Below are 16,110 nucleotides of genomic sequence, written 5' to 3'. Positions count from 1 at the left end.
AAAAAAAAAAAAAAAAAAAAAAAAAAAAAAAAAAAAAAAAAAAAAAAAAAAAGAGAAAAGAAACGATGTAGCACAGAAACAAACAAACCTGAGAAATCAATGACAATGGAGAAAATATTCTCGACGCCGTAGACGATGCAGTCCATTATGCAAGTTTCGTAACAGAAAAACATCATCATCCTTTTCATGCTCTCCCCTCCCCATCCGCCCTAGGAGCTCTGCCTACCTCGTCTCTCCGCTTCAAACAGCTCGCGCTTCAGATCCATCAGCACGTCTTCCATCTTGTACACTTCGTTCCGAGGCAGCGCGACTTGGCGCAGCTGCTCCAAGCTGTTCTGTAACGTCTCCATGATCGTCAGAGCCATGTCCTTCTTCTTCTTCTGTTCCTCTTGCTCCGCGTCTTGCGGCTCGCTTCCCGCCTCGTCTGCCCCTGCAGCATCATCCATCACGACATCGACCTCTGCCGCGATAGATTCTAGAGATTGCTGACGCGGCTCCTCGTGGGTGGATGGCAATGCTTCGTCTTCCGCATTCTCGCTCGCTTCCTGGCTCTCGGCAGCCGCTGCATCAGTCTCCTTGACCAGCTGCGACGCCGCATCGTCGTCCGTGTCTCCGCCGCGCCGCTTCTTATTCCGCTTGCTTGACCGTTTCTTCGAAGAAACTGCCGCCTTCTTGTTGTTGTCTTCCAGCTGGCGCTGCTGGCGGTGCCTTCGAGCACTTCCTCTCGTCTCCATACCTGCAGCCTCGGATACCTTCTCGCTTGCTACGGTCGCTTCAACGTCCTTTGCAGGTTTGGGGGTTTCTGAGCGTTGCTTCTTCGAACGGCCTTCGCTCTGCCGGGACCTTGACCGCTTCCTCTTCTTCTTGCTTCCCGCCCCCTCGCTGTCATCAACAGGTCCCGCGGGAGTAGAAGGAATGACCCCAGAGTTGGCGCGCTTAGCTGCCCTGCGCGTCCTAGGAGGGGATGGTGCCCGAGGCTCCTCGGGGTGCTCATCGGAGCTATCTGCAACCACCTCAATGGTGTCCTGCACAGCACCGCCGCCCGACTCGAGTTCCTCTGCAAGTTTCATCATCCGACTCTCATCCCCCTCGCTGAGAGCAAACGACGTGTCTGTGGCCCGCGGAACGAGTGGCTTTTCAGGGCTGCTCCTGGCATCGACGAATTCGTCGTCACCTGATTTCGGGCTGTCCTCCACGCGGGCAGCGTCGCGTAACAACCGTTTCTTGGTCGGCGTTTCGGGAAGCCGTGGTGGTTCCGGCGAGGGTGATGCGTCCCGGTCCGATAGATCCGTCAAGTCCGAGGATGATGATTCCTCTTCAATGAAACTGGAGGGAATGATTCTCTCGTAGCTGATGCTGACGACTTTGGCTTTGGTTTTCGCCTTATCGTTGGCCTTGTCTGCGGGTTTCTCTCCTGGCAGTTGGGCCTCCGATGTTGCCTCTCGGTCATTGGGGCCTGGCGAGCCTGGAGGTGATGAGAATTCCCAGCTATCCAGTGAGGTTTCGATTCTAGAGCGAGACTTGATCTCTGAAAGGAGTGGGTAGGGCCGAGGTACGGGCGGCGAGGAAGGGGGGTCGTTGTCATCCACCTGCATCAGTTGGCCTCGTCTAGGGGTCGGCGTTGAGCTGATCAGGTTATCAAAGGAGGTAGCACGACGCGGCGTTGTCTCTCCCGCGTGACTTTCAGTAGGGGCTGAGGCTTCAGCGGGTTTGGGCGAGCCTTCCCTGGGGGGAGGCGAGGAGCTTGTTCGCATGTCTGAATAGATACGCTCGGCTTCACGCTGCCTTTCCCGAACCTCCTTTTGTCTTTCCGTGAGGTGCTGAGAACCGTCTTCCGGAGCTGGAGATGATGATGGAACGAGGGTAAACATGACCTGGGAGTTGTCGTGGCGGAGCTTGGAAGTGCCCGTCCGTTTCGTTGACTTTGCGCGGTTTGTCTCGAGAGTCTCCTCCTTGCGGCGTTTCTGAGCCGACATTCGGGTAGTTGCCCTTGTACTAGAAGCCGCCCGATTGCCCAAACGAGACGAACTCGACGAAAGCACAACAAGGCCGGGTTCATCCGGCGGATGGTTGAGAGAGGGCTCTTGGGCACCAAATGCACCGCCATTCTTCTCAGCCTCAACCAAGACCTGTTGTCTCCTTGACCCAGCGTTGGAAGCGACTGATCTTAAGCTGTCAGAGCAAGCCAATTTCTCTTCGTCTTTAGCAAGCACATTCCACAGCTCTATCGTCGTGCCGACAATGGCAGAGAGCTTGCTTTTGAACGCAGAGGTCAGAATTGGCTCCATCTGGCTGAACTCGTCCTCTGTTAGCTGCCCTCGGCCTGCTAGTTTGGTAGATATACGATCCCAGAGACGGATGAGCTGTTGTGAGTTAGTACAAGGTAACAGCGTAGGGACTCGTGTGGTTCTTACAGTCTTTGAGAGTGAAGAATCTTCGTCATGCTGATAATGTGACTTCTCATCCTCAATCCATAAGCATAGGCCGGTTTGGAAGTTTGTAAAGGCTTTGACACCTAGCTGAGAGAAAGATCCAACAAGATAGCCTTCGAGGCTCTCCATCAAAGGTACAATCTCACCGTTGGAGTCGAAGACGGACATCTTGTTGTAGAAAGTCTGCAGAACTTGGCTACCGAGTTTGTAAAGGTTGTCAAACGGATCCAGCGTCCCTGCTCGTGCAGCCGTCAGGGAAGTCCCCCACAGCCGTTGCCGCGCAGTAATCAGAGCAGTTTGATCACGCGGGAGCTTGGCGACTTCGAATAGGACTCGAGTCGCCTTGAGAATGGTTGCAGATGGCTTCTGGGTGTCGCCTTTTTCAAGACAGACTAGCAACGCCTTTGCCAGGGGCTCGACAACGACGAGAGCACGACCGGCATCGCCGACTTGCTGCGCAACGTGTTGCGAAAGTCGCTCAAACAGCGAGAACCATCGTTCCGACGGGAGCTGGGGATGTCCAACGAGACCGCGCTCAAGCAGCGAAGCGATATCTCGATACTTTGGTCCCAGTAGTTTGCCGCTACCTGTCAGATTGTTTGTAGACTCCTCGTTGTCCAATGAGAGAGACAAGTTTTGTGCGGCTAGCAGCCAAGGTCCAGAGGGAGATGGCGAGTCTCGAGGCAGTAGTTGCAGGAGCTCCTGTGTGAGCTCCAGGCGGGCTTTGGTTGGTTTGCCGTGGAAGAATGGCTCGAAGACGCAAAGGAAGAACTCGGACAGAGCTTCGTCATCAGCAACGCCGGGCGGCGCGGAGGACAGCATTGAGAAAAGATGATGTAGAGGGGTTCGGACAGTTCCTGGAGAGCTTGATCGACCCTGGTTCTGAGAGGGTGTTGCAAAAGATTGGTAGGTGTCGCCTACTGTCATGGCCAGTTTCTTTTCTGTGAAGGGAAGCATCCCCAGCGCCTTGACTAGTATGTCGATGAAATTCCGGATACTTGCCAGGAACGCTGGAATGGGTAAGCTTGAGTGTGCAGGTATGCCAGTCCTCCAAATCATGGATAGCAAGCCAAATGTGCGAGCAAAGAACTTGGCTGTATCTTCCGATACCTTGATATCTTTGGCCGATGCCGCGGCGACAGCCCCGACGAAGGCATGCCACAAACGGTATAATAAAGATTCCTTATTGGCCAAGTCATGAAATCTCCTTCCCAGAATAGGGCCAGCCGTCCCAAAGACTTTGTCGCAGTTTCGCCTCACCCATTTCGAATCCAAGGGTGGCAGCTCATCAGGGTTCGCAGGGGGGAGCTCCATGATACGATCCTGTCTCCACATACGAGGTGTAGCCACGTCCAAGAGACTTGTCAAGATACGGCCGGCCTGCATGAGGCAGTCTCCCGGAATTTCGGGCTTACCATCCAGATCAACAAGCTGGGATAAGACTGGCTCAACGGTAACTTCCCATGTCGAATCGAGGGAGAGCTTATCATTCCCTGGAGCGAATGCATAGTAGTATAAGTTACAAACCCCGCCAATGACGGTTCTCTGCAGCCTGACGGCCTCTTCCAACTGTCTTGGGTTCGCCCGTCTTCGTAGCTGGCTCAAAAGAGGCTGGCAGAGGGTCCCTAGAACCTTTGGGCTGGCTTTGCTATCAGCCAAGGTAAGGTAGATGTACCGATTCCAGGCAAAGTTTGCTTCCTGCTTCGTAGTCGCATCTGCTGAGTTGAAGGCAGACTGGACGAGGGTTAGCCAAGGGCCATAGTATTGCCATCTTTCTAGCGGGCACCGCATGTAAAGAATGATGGCACTCCATATCTGCGGTACGGCCGAGGCGCTTGATTTGTCCTTGAGCATATCCTGCAATCTCTTGATGTAATATTCGACGTAGGTTTGATCCTCGTTGGCTGTCTGGAAAATCTCGCTGGCTTTCCGCATAAGCTGCTTCTCGGACCGGAGAGCAAATCCGGCCTCGGTCGCGAGGCTGATTGCCTGAGCTCGAATATCCTTGATGGTGCTCAGCATATCCAGAAGCATATCTTTGAGCCAGTTCGAATGGGTAACCATATGCAAGCGTGCCTGTTTGACGAGCCGCTTATATATATGTATCCGGCTCATGACGATGCTCTTGCCTTTGAGGTGGTTTTCGATCTGATGCAGCGCAGCGACCAACCGTCCCACTCGATCCGAAGTCATGACCTTGGGCGAGAAGTTTTGAAAGGCAATGACTTGCATCAGATGCCGCACAACGTCCTTCGGGGAGCTGACGTCTTCGAACGCGCGGATAGAGTGGTCGACGATGAATATGCCAAAGTCGGAGGTGAGGGTCGACGCAATAGCAGGGAAGTGAAGGAAGGTGGCGAGCAGCGTGAGGGCGTGGTTGACCATCGAGTTGTCGAGAGCTCCAGTGTCGTTCTTGGACGTGATGTCACGCTGGATGAAGTGCATGAAGAGGCTCATCTTGTCTTGCAAGGCAACTCGGTCAGGGAGATTGTTGGAAGCCTTCAAGGCCCTCGAGAGTGTCATGTAGGCATCGAGCTTCGAGTCGCGATCGGCACCAGCCAGCTGCTTAATTGTCGAGTCCAACATCTCGATGATGTTGGGCTGGCCCAAAACCAGGTCAAATTCGGAACCGGACGAAACGAGTGGATTCGGAGAAGGGGACGGTTTGAGAATGCCCTTGATAGGCTTGGAGGCGGGCGAAGGAACGGAGATCGGGGAGGACCTGTGAAGCCTTTCGATTGATCGGTAGTCGACTGGATCTTTGTACTCGGTATGCGCCGACCAGACAACCCTCTTCCTTGTCCGGCTTGACATCAACTGGGAGGCGGTCACATCGGTCGACGTCGGAGTGTTGGCGGTTGGAGGGGTCTGGAGGCTGTCCTGGGGATCGGACGAGGAGGCGCGGCTCAGGATCGTCTTGACGGTCGGGTCGCTCTCCTTGCCTGCTTCTCTGGGAGGCGTCGGGGGTCGCGGTGGCAGCGATTCGAGGTTGGATGCTGGAGCCGGAGCTGCTGAAGATGCCATGGCTGCCTTGCGGCTGTCGGCGATCTAGACAGCAGTGAATCGGCCAGGGAAGAAGCGCGGCCCGCTCGACATTGGGATCCCGCGGAGTCGTCGACCTGGGAGGAGGAGGGAACCAGGTCAATACTCAAACAGAGAAAGAGGAGCAGAGGGTCAGAAACTTCATCAAACGGGCCGCCTCGCTGCCATGACGGCCAGATGGATTTGCGACGAGCTGGGAGGAGGTACGGAGTGACACGGCCCATGAATTTTACCGACAATTCAATTAAGCCAGACGCGACCACGCCCCAGACACGCTCAGACACGCGTCTTAGCGCTGAAACCCCCACTACAGAGGTATTAACCCCTATAAGCCAGCGGCCTGCCACTGAACCGGAGCTGCACGTCGCCTATCGCCAATCTCCGCTGCAAAGATGCGCCATTGCCACTGAACGGATCCGCTGACTTCATGGCCATGGCCAATCGCAGCCAGAAGAGAGCTGTCCACTCCAGACATCATAGCACGGGATGGAAGACGTACGAAATACGACAGCGATAGATCAACTCTTGATAGTTCAGCTGAAACCCTGCTTCGGGGAAATGCCTGTAACGATAGGCTGGCCTTGCCTCATCTTATTAATCTCATACCTGTGATCCGTGGCCTGAATTTTGCGGACATTGTCAGACTCTTGTCTTTGCTTCATCATACATGGTCTCCTCTTCTTTCCTCCACCATCTCCCAATCCCTTCCCATGATTCTTATCACCAACCAGCTGTAACCCGGTGGCGACCCGTCAAAACACGATTCTATAGACTACGGCGGCTTCATTGCTTGACCGTTCTCCTCTGAAACAGTACTCCTTACCCATCTTTTACGCGCAGTTTGGATCGTCTCTAGCCTCGCCCGTTTTCGCCATGTCCAACTTCCAACTGGGCACGGCGACTGGTCCTGGTGAGTTTCCCAGCAACCGAACAAGACTCGAGACTTTTTGTACCTGACCATATCCTGTCCAGCAAAACTCAAAGCGGTGACAGATTTGGTAAACAAACTCACCGAGGATCTTGACAAGGGCTCTCTATCCCCTAAAGGTTTGTCAATGGGAGCGCTCTGCTTGGGTACAGCGGCGTGATATACTGACTGCTTCTTAGAACGAGATGAGGCTCTGGAAGAACTAAAGATCTACGGGCGCGACCCTCGGAATGCAGATCCCATCTTCACCAAAGAGGTTTGCATCCAAGTCCAAAGAAGTTTTGCGCGATGACTCCAGACTGACCCCTGCCAGGGCATTTCTATGCTTCTACGGTATGGCTTTGACAGTTCGTCTAGCGACACAGCCCGAGCGGCTCTGAGGGTTGTGGCAAACTCGATGCTGCTCAAGCCTGAAACGAGACGGATGCTCGTGGACCAAGGCTTCGCTGTAAAGGCCTGCGAGGGACTCAAGACTGACAACTGGGATGACGAGTTTCTCAAGTCACGCATCCTACTGCTGTCCACCTACGGCACCAAGGAGCATTTGGCTAGTCTCATTACCGAGCACAACCTTGCTGAGAATATCACGGAGAACCTGAGCCGGCATGCCAAACTCGTGGAGATCAAGCCCTCACAGCCGCAGCCCATGGAAGAGATGGCGCTCGCCGAGACCTTGAAGCTCCTGTTCAACGTCACTCACTTCGCCAAGGATCAAGTTTCCCGGTTCAATGCGGCCGTTCCACACATTGTTACACTCCTCTGGAAGCAAGACATTCCAGCCTCTAATCCGCTCGACTCGCCATTCGGACCTTTGGTCAATACCTTGATCAACCTCGACATTTCCACCCCTTCTAATCGAGAGGCCTTCTATCCCAGCTCTGACCCCAACAAGGTCGCGGCTCGACTGATATCTCTCCTCGATGCGGCCATGGCATTTTACAATGATTCTGACCTCGAGGCTACCGTCACCCCATTGGTCAGCACGATACTCAAAGTTCACGAGAATGCTCCCGAGCCAGTGCGCCAGTTCATCAGCAGCAAGCTGCTGCCAACCGCAGAGGACAGACAATCGGTTCTCGGAAAAGGCACGACACTTTCGGCAAGATTATTGAAAAACTCGACCAATCCGTTAACTCCCTCCCTGCGGGACGTCATCGCCCACCTTCTCTTCAATCTATCAGACAAGGATCCGTCAAAGTTTGTGGAAAACGTCGGTTACGGGTTTGCCTCCGGCTTTTTATTCCAAAACAACGTGCCGATTCCTGGAAGTGCGTCAGCAGCCTTCAATGCCGGCGACTCTACAGGTGCCCAGAGGCTTGTGAATCCCATTACAGGACAGTTCCTGGATCAAGAGAAGGTCGCAGAGATGCCTCCCATGACTGAAGATGAGAAGTTACGCGAGGCGGAGAGACTGTTTGTGCTCTTCGAACGGTATGCTCTCTCATTCACAGGCCAAGATCAAACAACTAACAGTTCGCTTCCAGACTCAAGAAGACTGGCGTCATCGACGTCGAAAATCCCGTTGCGCAGGCTTTGCGAGAAGGGAAATTCCGAGACCTTGGCGACGATGAGGTCGAGGAGCTTGACTGAGCGTGTCTCACATCGTGAGATGGGCATGACACGAGCACCTAATACTCTTCTGTTGATAGCATAGTGACATGAGATAGCTTGAAGTTGTATTATAATTGCGGGCGGCATGGGCTTGATGTTGGTTATGTGCAGCTAACTACTCTAATGAGATGGAGTCACTGCTTGATGGGCTGTGTATGGGCACGCAATCGACTAATATCGCCATCTTGTTCCCTCTATTCCCGATTTCCAGAAGTCGAATTGGAACAAATGAGCTGGCAGCCTTGACTACCATTAGACATAATTCTATCAGGCGACGGCTCATTTGTGTTCAGGTTCAACTTGTCAATCCTCTGCGCTTTCAGTGAATGACCACACGCACCACACGTGTCGGGGAATCCTTGCGCATGCAACAATTGCAGAAATTCTACATCGTTTGTTCAGACTTTGCGGTTCCATTAACTGCTCTGAGGTCGAAAAATGGCCTAATCAAGTGCTTGAATCACCAACGCAAACAGATGAGCTCCCAAGAATAAGAGCCGTAAAGGTGACCACGTGACCGCATACATACTTCACATGAACTGACATTCTTCCAAGCAACGGATGAAAGCATCTGTCAACACAACCTTCTTTACGCGTTTTTCACCTTCCTTCTCTCTTCTCGAGCCTTTTGGCCACTCCCCGCCCCAAAGATTGCTCAACTTTGACGCGTTTCCATTCAACCCTACAAGGACACCACCATCAGCCATGCCCCGGTTCTTTGATGATCCCGAAGACGTAGACTCAGGCGAGCTCTTTCCTCTGTAAGAAGAAGCGCGATGCCACCTATAATGAGCTGATTCCTCATCTTTGACGTTTCTGGATCAGGTCCTTTGAGGATGCCAGGTCGAATGCCTCCAGTCACCACATCTCACCATCTCACTCTGCGCATTCACCAGCAGAGTCCGAGGTATCTTCAGCCAGTCGATTAGCTTCACTGGTCCGCTCGCCAGTCTCGCCAAAGTTCAAGTCAGCCAGATCTTCGACGCGCTCTTCACTCGCCAGACAGTCCAATGGGGCGGGAGAAAAGGCGGAAGACACAGCGCCTACCAAAGCTAGTAAGGAGATAACGCCGGTGTCTTCTTCCTCTGGAGCAAGGCAGTCGACGCGAGTTCGTTCAGCACCTGCGCAGGAAAAGCCTGCTGCTGCTTCTGTTGCTGCTAAGACTACTCGGGGAGCTTCAGCTTCTGCCAAGAGGGAGCTGCGCACAAAGGGAAGGACAGACGCGAAAGGCGCGATTCGGAAACCTGGACGACCTGCGAGGGCGGCGGCAGCCAAGACGGCGGCCACGACCAAGACAGCAGCAGTGAAGACGGCGGCGGCAACACAGCGCAGGGGAAGGCCTGCGAAGGAAGCCAAGGCAGCAAAGCCAGCCAAGGCGGCCGCCGCTGGTGGCAAAGCGTCAAAGCAGGAGTGGGAGGTCGAGCAGATTGTCGACTCAATGATTGACGAGGAAACGATGGAGCATTTCTTCAGGGTCAAGTGGAAGGGCTACAGCAGCAAGGACAACACGTGGGAGCCGAAGAAGAACCTGGCCAATTGCAGGAATTTGCTTGAGGCATATGAAAAGAAAGCCAAAAAGTGATGACGGGAGTGTGCGCGTCGGCTTTCATTTGGAGGGTATATTGCGAGGCATGCGAATCAGTGTGGTTGTGAAAGATGTGGTAGATTCCCCGTGCTCGACGCCCCATACTCGATTCAGGGTAAGGGGAAGCATATGGGCCATGAATGAGAACCGCTGAGTTTCTTTCTTTGCGTCAAAGGCAAAGCTCCGTCATCTACTATTCAAGGCGGAAATCCATCCGAGCAAGCCGAGACGCATGAATTGCTTCCTATAGCGCGAAGACTCTTATCCCCACGTAACAACAAACCGTTTGAGCAAGCGAACAAGCACTGGTGCATCTGTCTTTGTTCGCCTCTGGCAGGTGTAGGATGATCCACACCCTTGTTCTCAGCAATGCCATCTTCTGCGGCGATTGAATGGTAGGATCCCCTTCACAAGCAGAATTAGCAAGCCGATCTTTCAACCAATTAGCTTGCGGCCTTAGCTCAGCTGGGAGAGCGTCAGACTGAAGCCTCTAAACTTCAATCACCTGTTATCTGAAGGTCGTGTGTTCGATCCACACAGGCCGCATGGCATATATTTTTTTTTTTTTTTGGGACAGTTCTTCTTCTTCTTCTTCTTCTTTTTTCATTTTTTTTTTTATAAAAGTTTCATCACTCCGATGAGATTCAATTGCATTCTGGTGACTTCTATACTTTTTGTATTTTGCTTGTTTGAGTCTGCCAATGAGGCAAAAGCAGAGGAGCGTATATTAAGTGAAATTCCTGTGTGAGCTATTAGCCTTCCTCCGACATGCAATGAGTGACTGGCCACATGCATCTTCACGGCAGGCCAGAGGCGCTGGTGTATGTGTATTGTCGAATTTTACACAAACAAACTAAAGCTCTGGTGTTATCAAAAGCCGATACATATGTCCTCACGATCTCATTTTCAAACCGTTAGCGCCCGTCGAGCTCGGCAGGGTGACCGAGGCAGCCGAGCGGATTTTGTATGTTGATTCCGTTTGGTCAAGCCGTGAGTAAAGCCGTAAGTGAAGCCGAGATGACTCGAACAGAGAAGCCCCCGGCTCGGAATGCTAAAATATGACGGACCATATAACTCGTTCGTTCATGATGTTCGGCTAGTCAGACTTTAAGCCGAGATAAAGGATACTCTTGAGCAAGCCTACTTGCAGTATGCTGAACAGATGTCGCTCCCATTCTCCAGTCCATCCCTTACACATGTCCCTCTTACATCTAAGTGTGTGGTGTAATCCATTATCCGTCATATCTATATCGCTAAGAGTTCAACTTTGCAAACGCTCGGCTTCCAAAGTGCAATATACAAGTCTATCGTCTCTCACCCATCTTACACGTTCGGTGTCTGCAGAGAAAAGCCATACAGCAGCTCCATCACGCCCGGATTATTAGGATCCTCCTCCTCCCACTTCCTCACAAGCTTGAACCCCAGCTTCCGCAGCACATTCTGACTCGGCCCGTTAGAATCCAGCGTCACGGCCGTGATCCTCTCCAGCTGTGGCTCGTCCTCGCTGCCCTCAACGGTGCTCCTCTCCACCTTGATCTCGACCTCCTCCCGGGGAAGCGCCCAGTACGCCTCGAGCACCGCCGTCACGAGCTCCGTCGCGAGGCCCTTGCCCCAGAACTCGGACCGGATCATGTAGCCAATGACCGGCCAGCCGAGCTCGCCCTCGCGCATGTGCGAGCCTCCCGTGCCAATCATCTCGCCCGTCTCGGCCCAGCAGATGGCGAACTCGTACGCCGCTTCGCCGGCGTCGGTTCCCGGTAGGCGATTGGCGAGGATCTTTTCGGTGTGGGCTAGGTCTGGGTCGGGCCTCCCTTGGGATGTCCACTTCATGACCTCGGGCTGTATGCGGAGGAGGTGGAAGTCGTTGAGGTCGGTGGCGGCGTAGGGCCTGAGGATGAGGCGTTCTGTTTGGATGGGCTTCCGGGCGGACATGGGAGGGTAGGGGGTTTTGGGGAGGGTGGTTTTCACTGTGACCCATTCTAGGGGAGTGGGAGGATTGCTGGGTTGTGCCATTGTGAGGATGGTTTCTCGTGAGGAGTTCGACTGAGAAGTGGTTTTGTGCAGATGGTGGAAGCTGTGGTAGTGGCCAATGAAGAAGACTCGATGAGCTGTTGAGCTGTTGAGCTGAAGCACGAGGCAGATATCGTCATGCGGGAAGGGCGATACAAAGAATGGGCTAGAATTAGTTTATATTTACTTGAAGCAAATGGTCCTTCTGCTCTGGAGATATATTCAGCCTCGTTCATTGGCGTGAGTCACACCGGCTTGACACCGGATTGCTAGCTGAGAGCGGCATCATTCCCCATATTGTGCCATACGAGTTTCTGAAAGCTCTGACTCTGGCTTCTTCGGCAGTCTTGGGCCGTTTAAAGGCGGGCTTCCAATTGCAGATGGGACGTCCTAAAAAGGTTGGTCGGCCGAAAACTTCTTCGCCGGCTCCGCGCCAGTCGGCGAGCCCGAATTGGAACGACTGCCGGTTGTTTTTCGATGGTTCACAGGAACAGACTGCTATCACTTGTCAGAAAGAATAAGCATATTTAGTCCAGGGCGGTTATGACGCTGAGTGGTCGAAGAATCGCTATTGGAGGCAAGGAAGGAGGTTTTGACATGTTTGCTTGTGATATTGAAAGGTCCGTGGCTTGCATTGTAGAGCTCGAGGCATTCACCTGGGTACTTCGGATGTCCTCTCCATGAAATATCAGAATGAGACCGACGATTCACACATTTTGTGTAGAAATAGTGGTTGTCTGCCATCGACAGAGAAACCCTTTGAAATAAACCCTGAAACAATCACTTTTCTTGCGTCATAAAATCTACACCGTGTTCTGATTTTTGGTTCATTCAATGCTCTTCTTAAACGAGCAAATGCAGTGATATTTCCATGATCCGTTGTAAACACCCGCAGAACCTAGCCCAACCGTCCTCAAAACCAATAACATTCTTAAGCGAAAGTGGATGGTCGCTTCGCGCTGAACAGCTTCTGGGTGCTGGTCTTGGTGATGCGGTGGGGGAGAGGGAACTTGAGGTTCTTGGTAACCAGCTGCTTGATGTAGGGGCGCTTGATGTCGGCGGTCTTCTCGATCTCGACAACACGGAGAATCTGGCAGATTGTTAGCAACGCAGCTCGTGCCTTCTGTATCGACGCCGTGTGTAACATACGTGGATGGACCTGAAGCGAGCACGGTGGCGGGCGGCCATGTCGGAGTACAGGGACTCGACAGCATCGGTCCTGGACAGCTCTCTGTACTCCTTGTACATGTTGTGAGTGCCGGAGCGAGAGTCGTATCGCAGCCAGATGCCGAAGTTCTTGACCTTCTCGGGGTGCTTCTCGTGGATCTAGGATTTCCCTTCCGTCAGTCGCCGCTTCTTTTGTCCAACATTTGGAATCGGACTCCACATACCGCCTTGATGCTGACGATCTCACCGGTGGCCTTCTTGACCTTCTTGAGACCACGCAAGAAGTACCAGTAACGGGACTTGGCAACAGTCTCGTTAGGGGCGAAGATGGTCATCCGGTACATGGCCGGGGTAGGGTTGGCCTCGGTGGGCAGGTGGCGCCCGATGACCTCGTACTCTTGAAGGCGACCTGATTGTGTTCTGTTAGTATCCAAGGTGACAGAGATTTCTGATGGATGAATGCCGTCGAATGCGCGTTGTCGGTAGTCTCGTGCCCAAGTTGTTGTTTGTCGCCGAAAAGTTTTTGCGTCTCGTTTTCGAAAGATCTTCCACAGTAAGCTTCCTTGCTCTTCATGGTCGTGATATTGTCGATGTCGAGCCCAATTCTTTCTCTCCGAAGCGATGTGCTATCGATCCTCAATCGATCGGCTGGGAATTCGAATTTCCAGTTCCGAAGCTGGCGGTCGGTTGCTGATTTCGTGACGAAACTCGACGGCTCCCAAAGTCCTCCCCAACAACGCGCATTCTCGAAATGGTGAACTGGTGATGGAGAATATCCTTACCCATCTGGAATGATCGTTAGTATGTACAATATTTGACGAAGTCTCCTGGCGACTCACTGTGACTGTGGTGTCCTCGACAAATCGCGAAATTTGAAGATTGTCAAGTTAGAGGTGATGCAGCGATAATTTTTGTGTGCGGGTGAGTGGAGAGGGTTGAGCACCAAACTCGGCGCAGGGCTTTAACCTCCACAGCGATTGGTCAACGTTTAGATCCACAGCCCCATGAGATTTCCGAACAAAATCACGTGCTGAATCACAAGCCGGTCTTGCTTACCTCATCCCGAAAAGAGAGCTAAAGGGTACGTACCGTGACGGCATTGCTGAGATGGGTGAAATGGCGTAGGAGCTTCTTCTGTGGTACGGAAAGAGTCTCGGGCGATATCAACAAACGCTGGACTGGCTTTTCGATCCCTTGCCCATCTTGCATCAGCGTGGAATAGAAGTGTTTGAAAGCTACAGGTTGATCCCACTCTACTTGGACGTAACGCGGATCTAATATTGCCAACCGAGCCTGACTTCGAACCAGCAACTCGCCGCCATGAACGAGCTATTCAAGGGCTTTGCGAAAGCCCATGCTGAGCAGAATGGATATCTGCTCGCGGCAACACTCTCACCAGTTTCCCCAGCAGACCACCCTCAGCGGCTCAGGTCAGTTTGGAAGAGCAGCAATGCGCACAGCATCAAAGGCGACATCAAGCATTGGATCAAGTCAAATGCGTCTAGGAGTCTGGATCACGAGGAGATCAAAGGCTGGGTGGAGGTGTATGCCGCATATTGGAACGCCGTCGGGGACATTATTGCAGGAGAGGATGGCAAGGTAACATGAGTTCTGATGACTGACATGCAGCTAAAATACTGACATTGGGACAGTCAACATGGACCAAGGTCTATGAATCATGGAAGGAGTTGACATCCGTATTGATCCGAGGATACAACAATTTTGGCTTCGAGGCATGGACGATTCCCTGCCTGTATATGGTGGGCAAATACCTGAGATTATTCGCCATCAAATCCGATACGGAGCGCAGCCGCAACCTTGGCGACAATTCTGCGGGAGCATCGCTGATGCAGGATGACTTTGACCCAGAGACGGAAAAGCAAGGCCAGTTGAGGGATTGCGAGCAGCACCTCAAGAGGATATTCACCCTATGTCTGAATGACAGGTTTGTTTCCTATCTCCTCAGTCTATCCTAGGTGATGCTGACATTGAATCCAGGGCGCCGTTAGAAGAGTCGAGGAAATGGGGCATCTACTTCATCATCAACCTGCTGTTCAAGACATACTTTAAGCTGAACTCTGCCTCTCTCTCAAGAACTATCCTGAAGACATTGAGCGCCTACAAGGGAGATATGCCGCCATTGTCAGCTTTTCCAAAGTCCCAGCGAGTCACTTTCAAGTTTTACGAGGGTGTCTTATTCTTCCTCGAGGAGAATTATGTCGAGGTAAGGAGAAACGCCCAGCCTTCAGAGGCACGAACTCACTAACGACACCCATAGGCCGAAAAACATCTCACCGAGGCATGGGAACTCTGCCACAAAGACGCCAAGCCAAACTTGGAGTGCGTTTTCCCCCTTCGTCACGTCGTGTCATCGCAATGCTAACAATATGTAGACGGATACTTACCTACCTCATTCCATGCCGTCTTCTCACCAGCCACGTATTGCCCACAAAGGCACTCCTGGAGCCGTTCCCACGCCTACAAAAGCTCTTCCTCCCGCTAGCCCAATGCATCAGAAAGGGTGACCTCCGCGCCTTTGACCTTGCATTGCAGGAAGGTGAAGACGAGTTCGTCAAGAGACGCATTTACCTGACGCTTGAGCGTGGTCGCGACATTGCTTTGCGAAATCTGCTACGCAAAGTCTTTGTTGCTGGAGGGTTCGACGAGCTCAAAGAGGGCGAAACCACGCCAGTGCGCCGCACGCGAGTACCCGTCGCAGAATTTCGTGCGGCCATCTGCATGGGAAGTGGTGGGGAGTTGATTGACACTGATGAGGTTGAGTGCTTGTTAGCGAACATGATCTACAAGGTATGGTTCACAGCGTTCTTGTTGTTCACTTCGAGGAGGCAATGCCTTCATCACCTGGCTGCGGATTCATCAAGTCTTTAGTGCTAACATTGGCGTAGGATTTGATGAAAGGCTACATTGCCCGCGAACGAGGCATCGTGGTGTTATCCAAGAAAGGTGCCTTCCCGGGCACTGGTGTCTGAAAGAGGCTGCCCTGATGAACCATTCTATTCTCCGAGTCTCATTCATGAGTCACTAAGCTGCATAATCCTTGAGCGGAAGACTGAATGGCTGGCACAGGCGAAGGCTGCATGGCTTGCTAGCTCTATTGAACTCCTGATTACTGTGGCGTGCATCGAATATTAGCTAGCGAAGATGTCCTGCTATAATAGGCAGAGTGTTTGGCCAAGTTCACCTTACAAATGGTGGTCGCGTGGAACCCATATGCACACCCTCCGCTGCTACCATTCCCTGATCACTTTTTGTGTTAGACTAATGACTCACTTCCCTGAGGACTCGAAGCTCCTACCGAGGAAGCCCATGATGTG

General features: G+C 52.6%; 6 protein-coding genes across 6 annotated transcripts; 3 read left to right on the top strand and 3 right to left on the bottom strand.

Moving 5' to 3' along the window:
• Positions 1-209: 209 nt before the first annotated feature.
• CCMA1212_005103 (Telomere length regulator protein rif1) lies at positions 210-5,698 on the bottom strand (the record flags this gene model as incomplete). The annotated part of the gene is made up of 3 exons (XM_073702380.1): positions 210-2,363; positions 2,415-5,480; positions 5,690-5,698. 3 exons carry the CDS (start codon positions 5,696-5,698, stop codon positions 210-212), a joined length of 5,229 nt encoding a protein of 1,742 aa, XP_073558923.1.
• A 649-nt stretch (positions 5,699-6,347) lies between these two features.
• CCMA1212_005102 (uncharacterized protein) lies at positions 6,348-7,992 on the top strand (the record flags this gene model as incomplete). Its single annotated transcript, XM_073702379.1, has 5 exons — positions 6,348-6,384; positions 6,447-6,521; positions 6,582-6,658; positions 6,716-7,833; positions 7,887-7,992. 5 exons carry the CDS (start codon positions 6,348-6,350, stop codon positions 7,990-7,992), a joined length of 1,413 nt encoding a protein of 470 aa, XP_073558922.1.
• Positions 7,993-8,718: 726 nt separating this feature from the next.
• CCMA1212_005101 (uncharacterized protein) lies at positions 8,719-9,595 on the top strand (the record flags this gene model as incomplete). The annotated part of the gene is made up of 2 exons (XM_073702378.1): positions 8,719-8,774; positions 8,839-9,595. 2 exons carry the CDS (start codon positions 8,719-8,721, stop codon positions 9,593-9,595), a joined length of 813 nt encoding a protein of 270 aa, XP_073558924.1.
• A 1,326-nt stretch (positions 9,596-10,921) lies between these two features.
• CCMA1212_005099 (uncharacterized protein) lies at positions 10,922-11,611 on the bottom strand (the record flags this gene model as incomplete). Its single annotated transcript, XM_073702377.1, has 1 exon — positions 10,922-11,611. The coding sequence occupies one exon, from the start codon at positions 11,609-11,611 to the stop codon at positions 10,922-10,924; it is 690 nt and encodes a 229-aa protein (XP_073559287.1).
• Positions 11,612-12,539: 928 nt separating this feature from the next.
• CCMA1212_005098 (60S ribosomal protein L20-B) lies at positions 12,540-13,561 on the bottom strand (the record flags this gene model as incomplete). The annotated part of the gene is made up of 5 exons (XM_073702376.1): positions 12,540-12,698; positions 12,758-12,934; positions 13,000-13,195; positions 13,216-13,534; positions 13,558-13,561. 5 exons carry the CDS (start codon positions 13,559-13,561, stop codon positions 12,540-12,542), a joined length of 855 nt encoding a protein of 284 aa, XP_073559286.1.
• A 534-nt stretch (positions 13,562-14,095) lies between these two features.
• Positions 14,096-15,765, top strand: CCMA1212_005097 (Protein CSN12-like; the record flags this gene model as incomplete). The annotated part of the gene is made up of 6 exons (XM_073702375.1): positions 14,096-14,374; positions 14,428-14,720; positions 14,774-14,999; positions 15,054-15,115; positions 15,169-15,583; positions 15,682-15,765. The coding sequence occupies 6 exons, from the start codon at positions 14,096-14,098 to the stop codon at positions 15,763-15,765; spliced, it is 1,359 nt and encodes a 452-aa protein (XP_073558999.1).
• Between the last annotated feature and the right edge of the window lie 345 nt (positions 15,766-16,110).

This window comes from Trichoderma ghanense (assembly GCF_004382785.1).
Source record: "Trichoderma ghanense strain CCMA-1212 chromosome Unknown scaffold_5, whole genome shotgun sequence".
NCBI classification, from domain to species: Eukaryota; Fungi; Ascomycota; class Sordariomycetes; order Hypocreales; family Hypocreaceae; genus Trichoderma; species Trichoderma ghanense.
The sequence above is the reverse complement of the archived record's forward strand: the minus strand, read 5'-3'. Positions and strand labels throughout refer to the sequence as shown.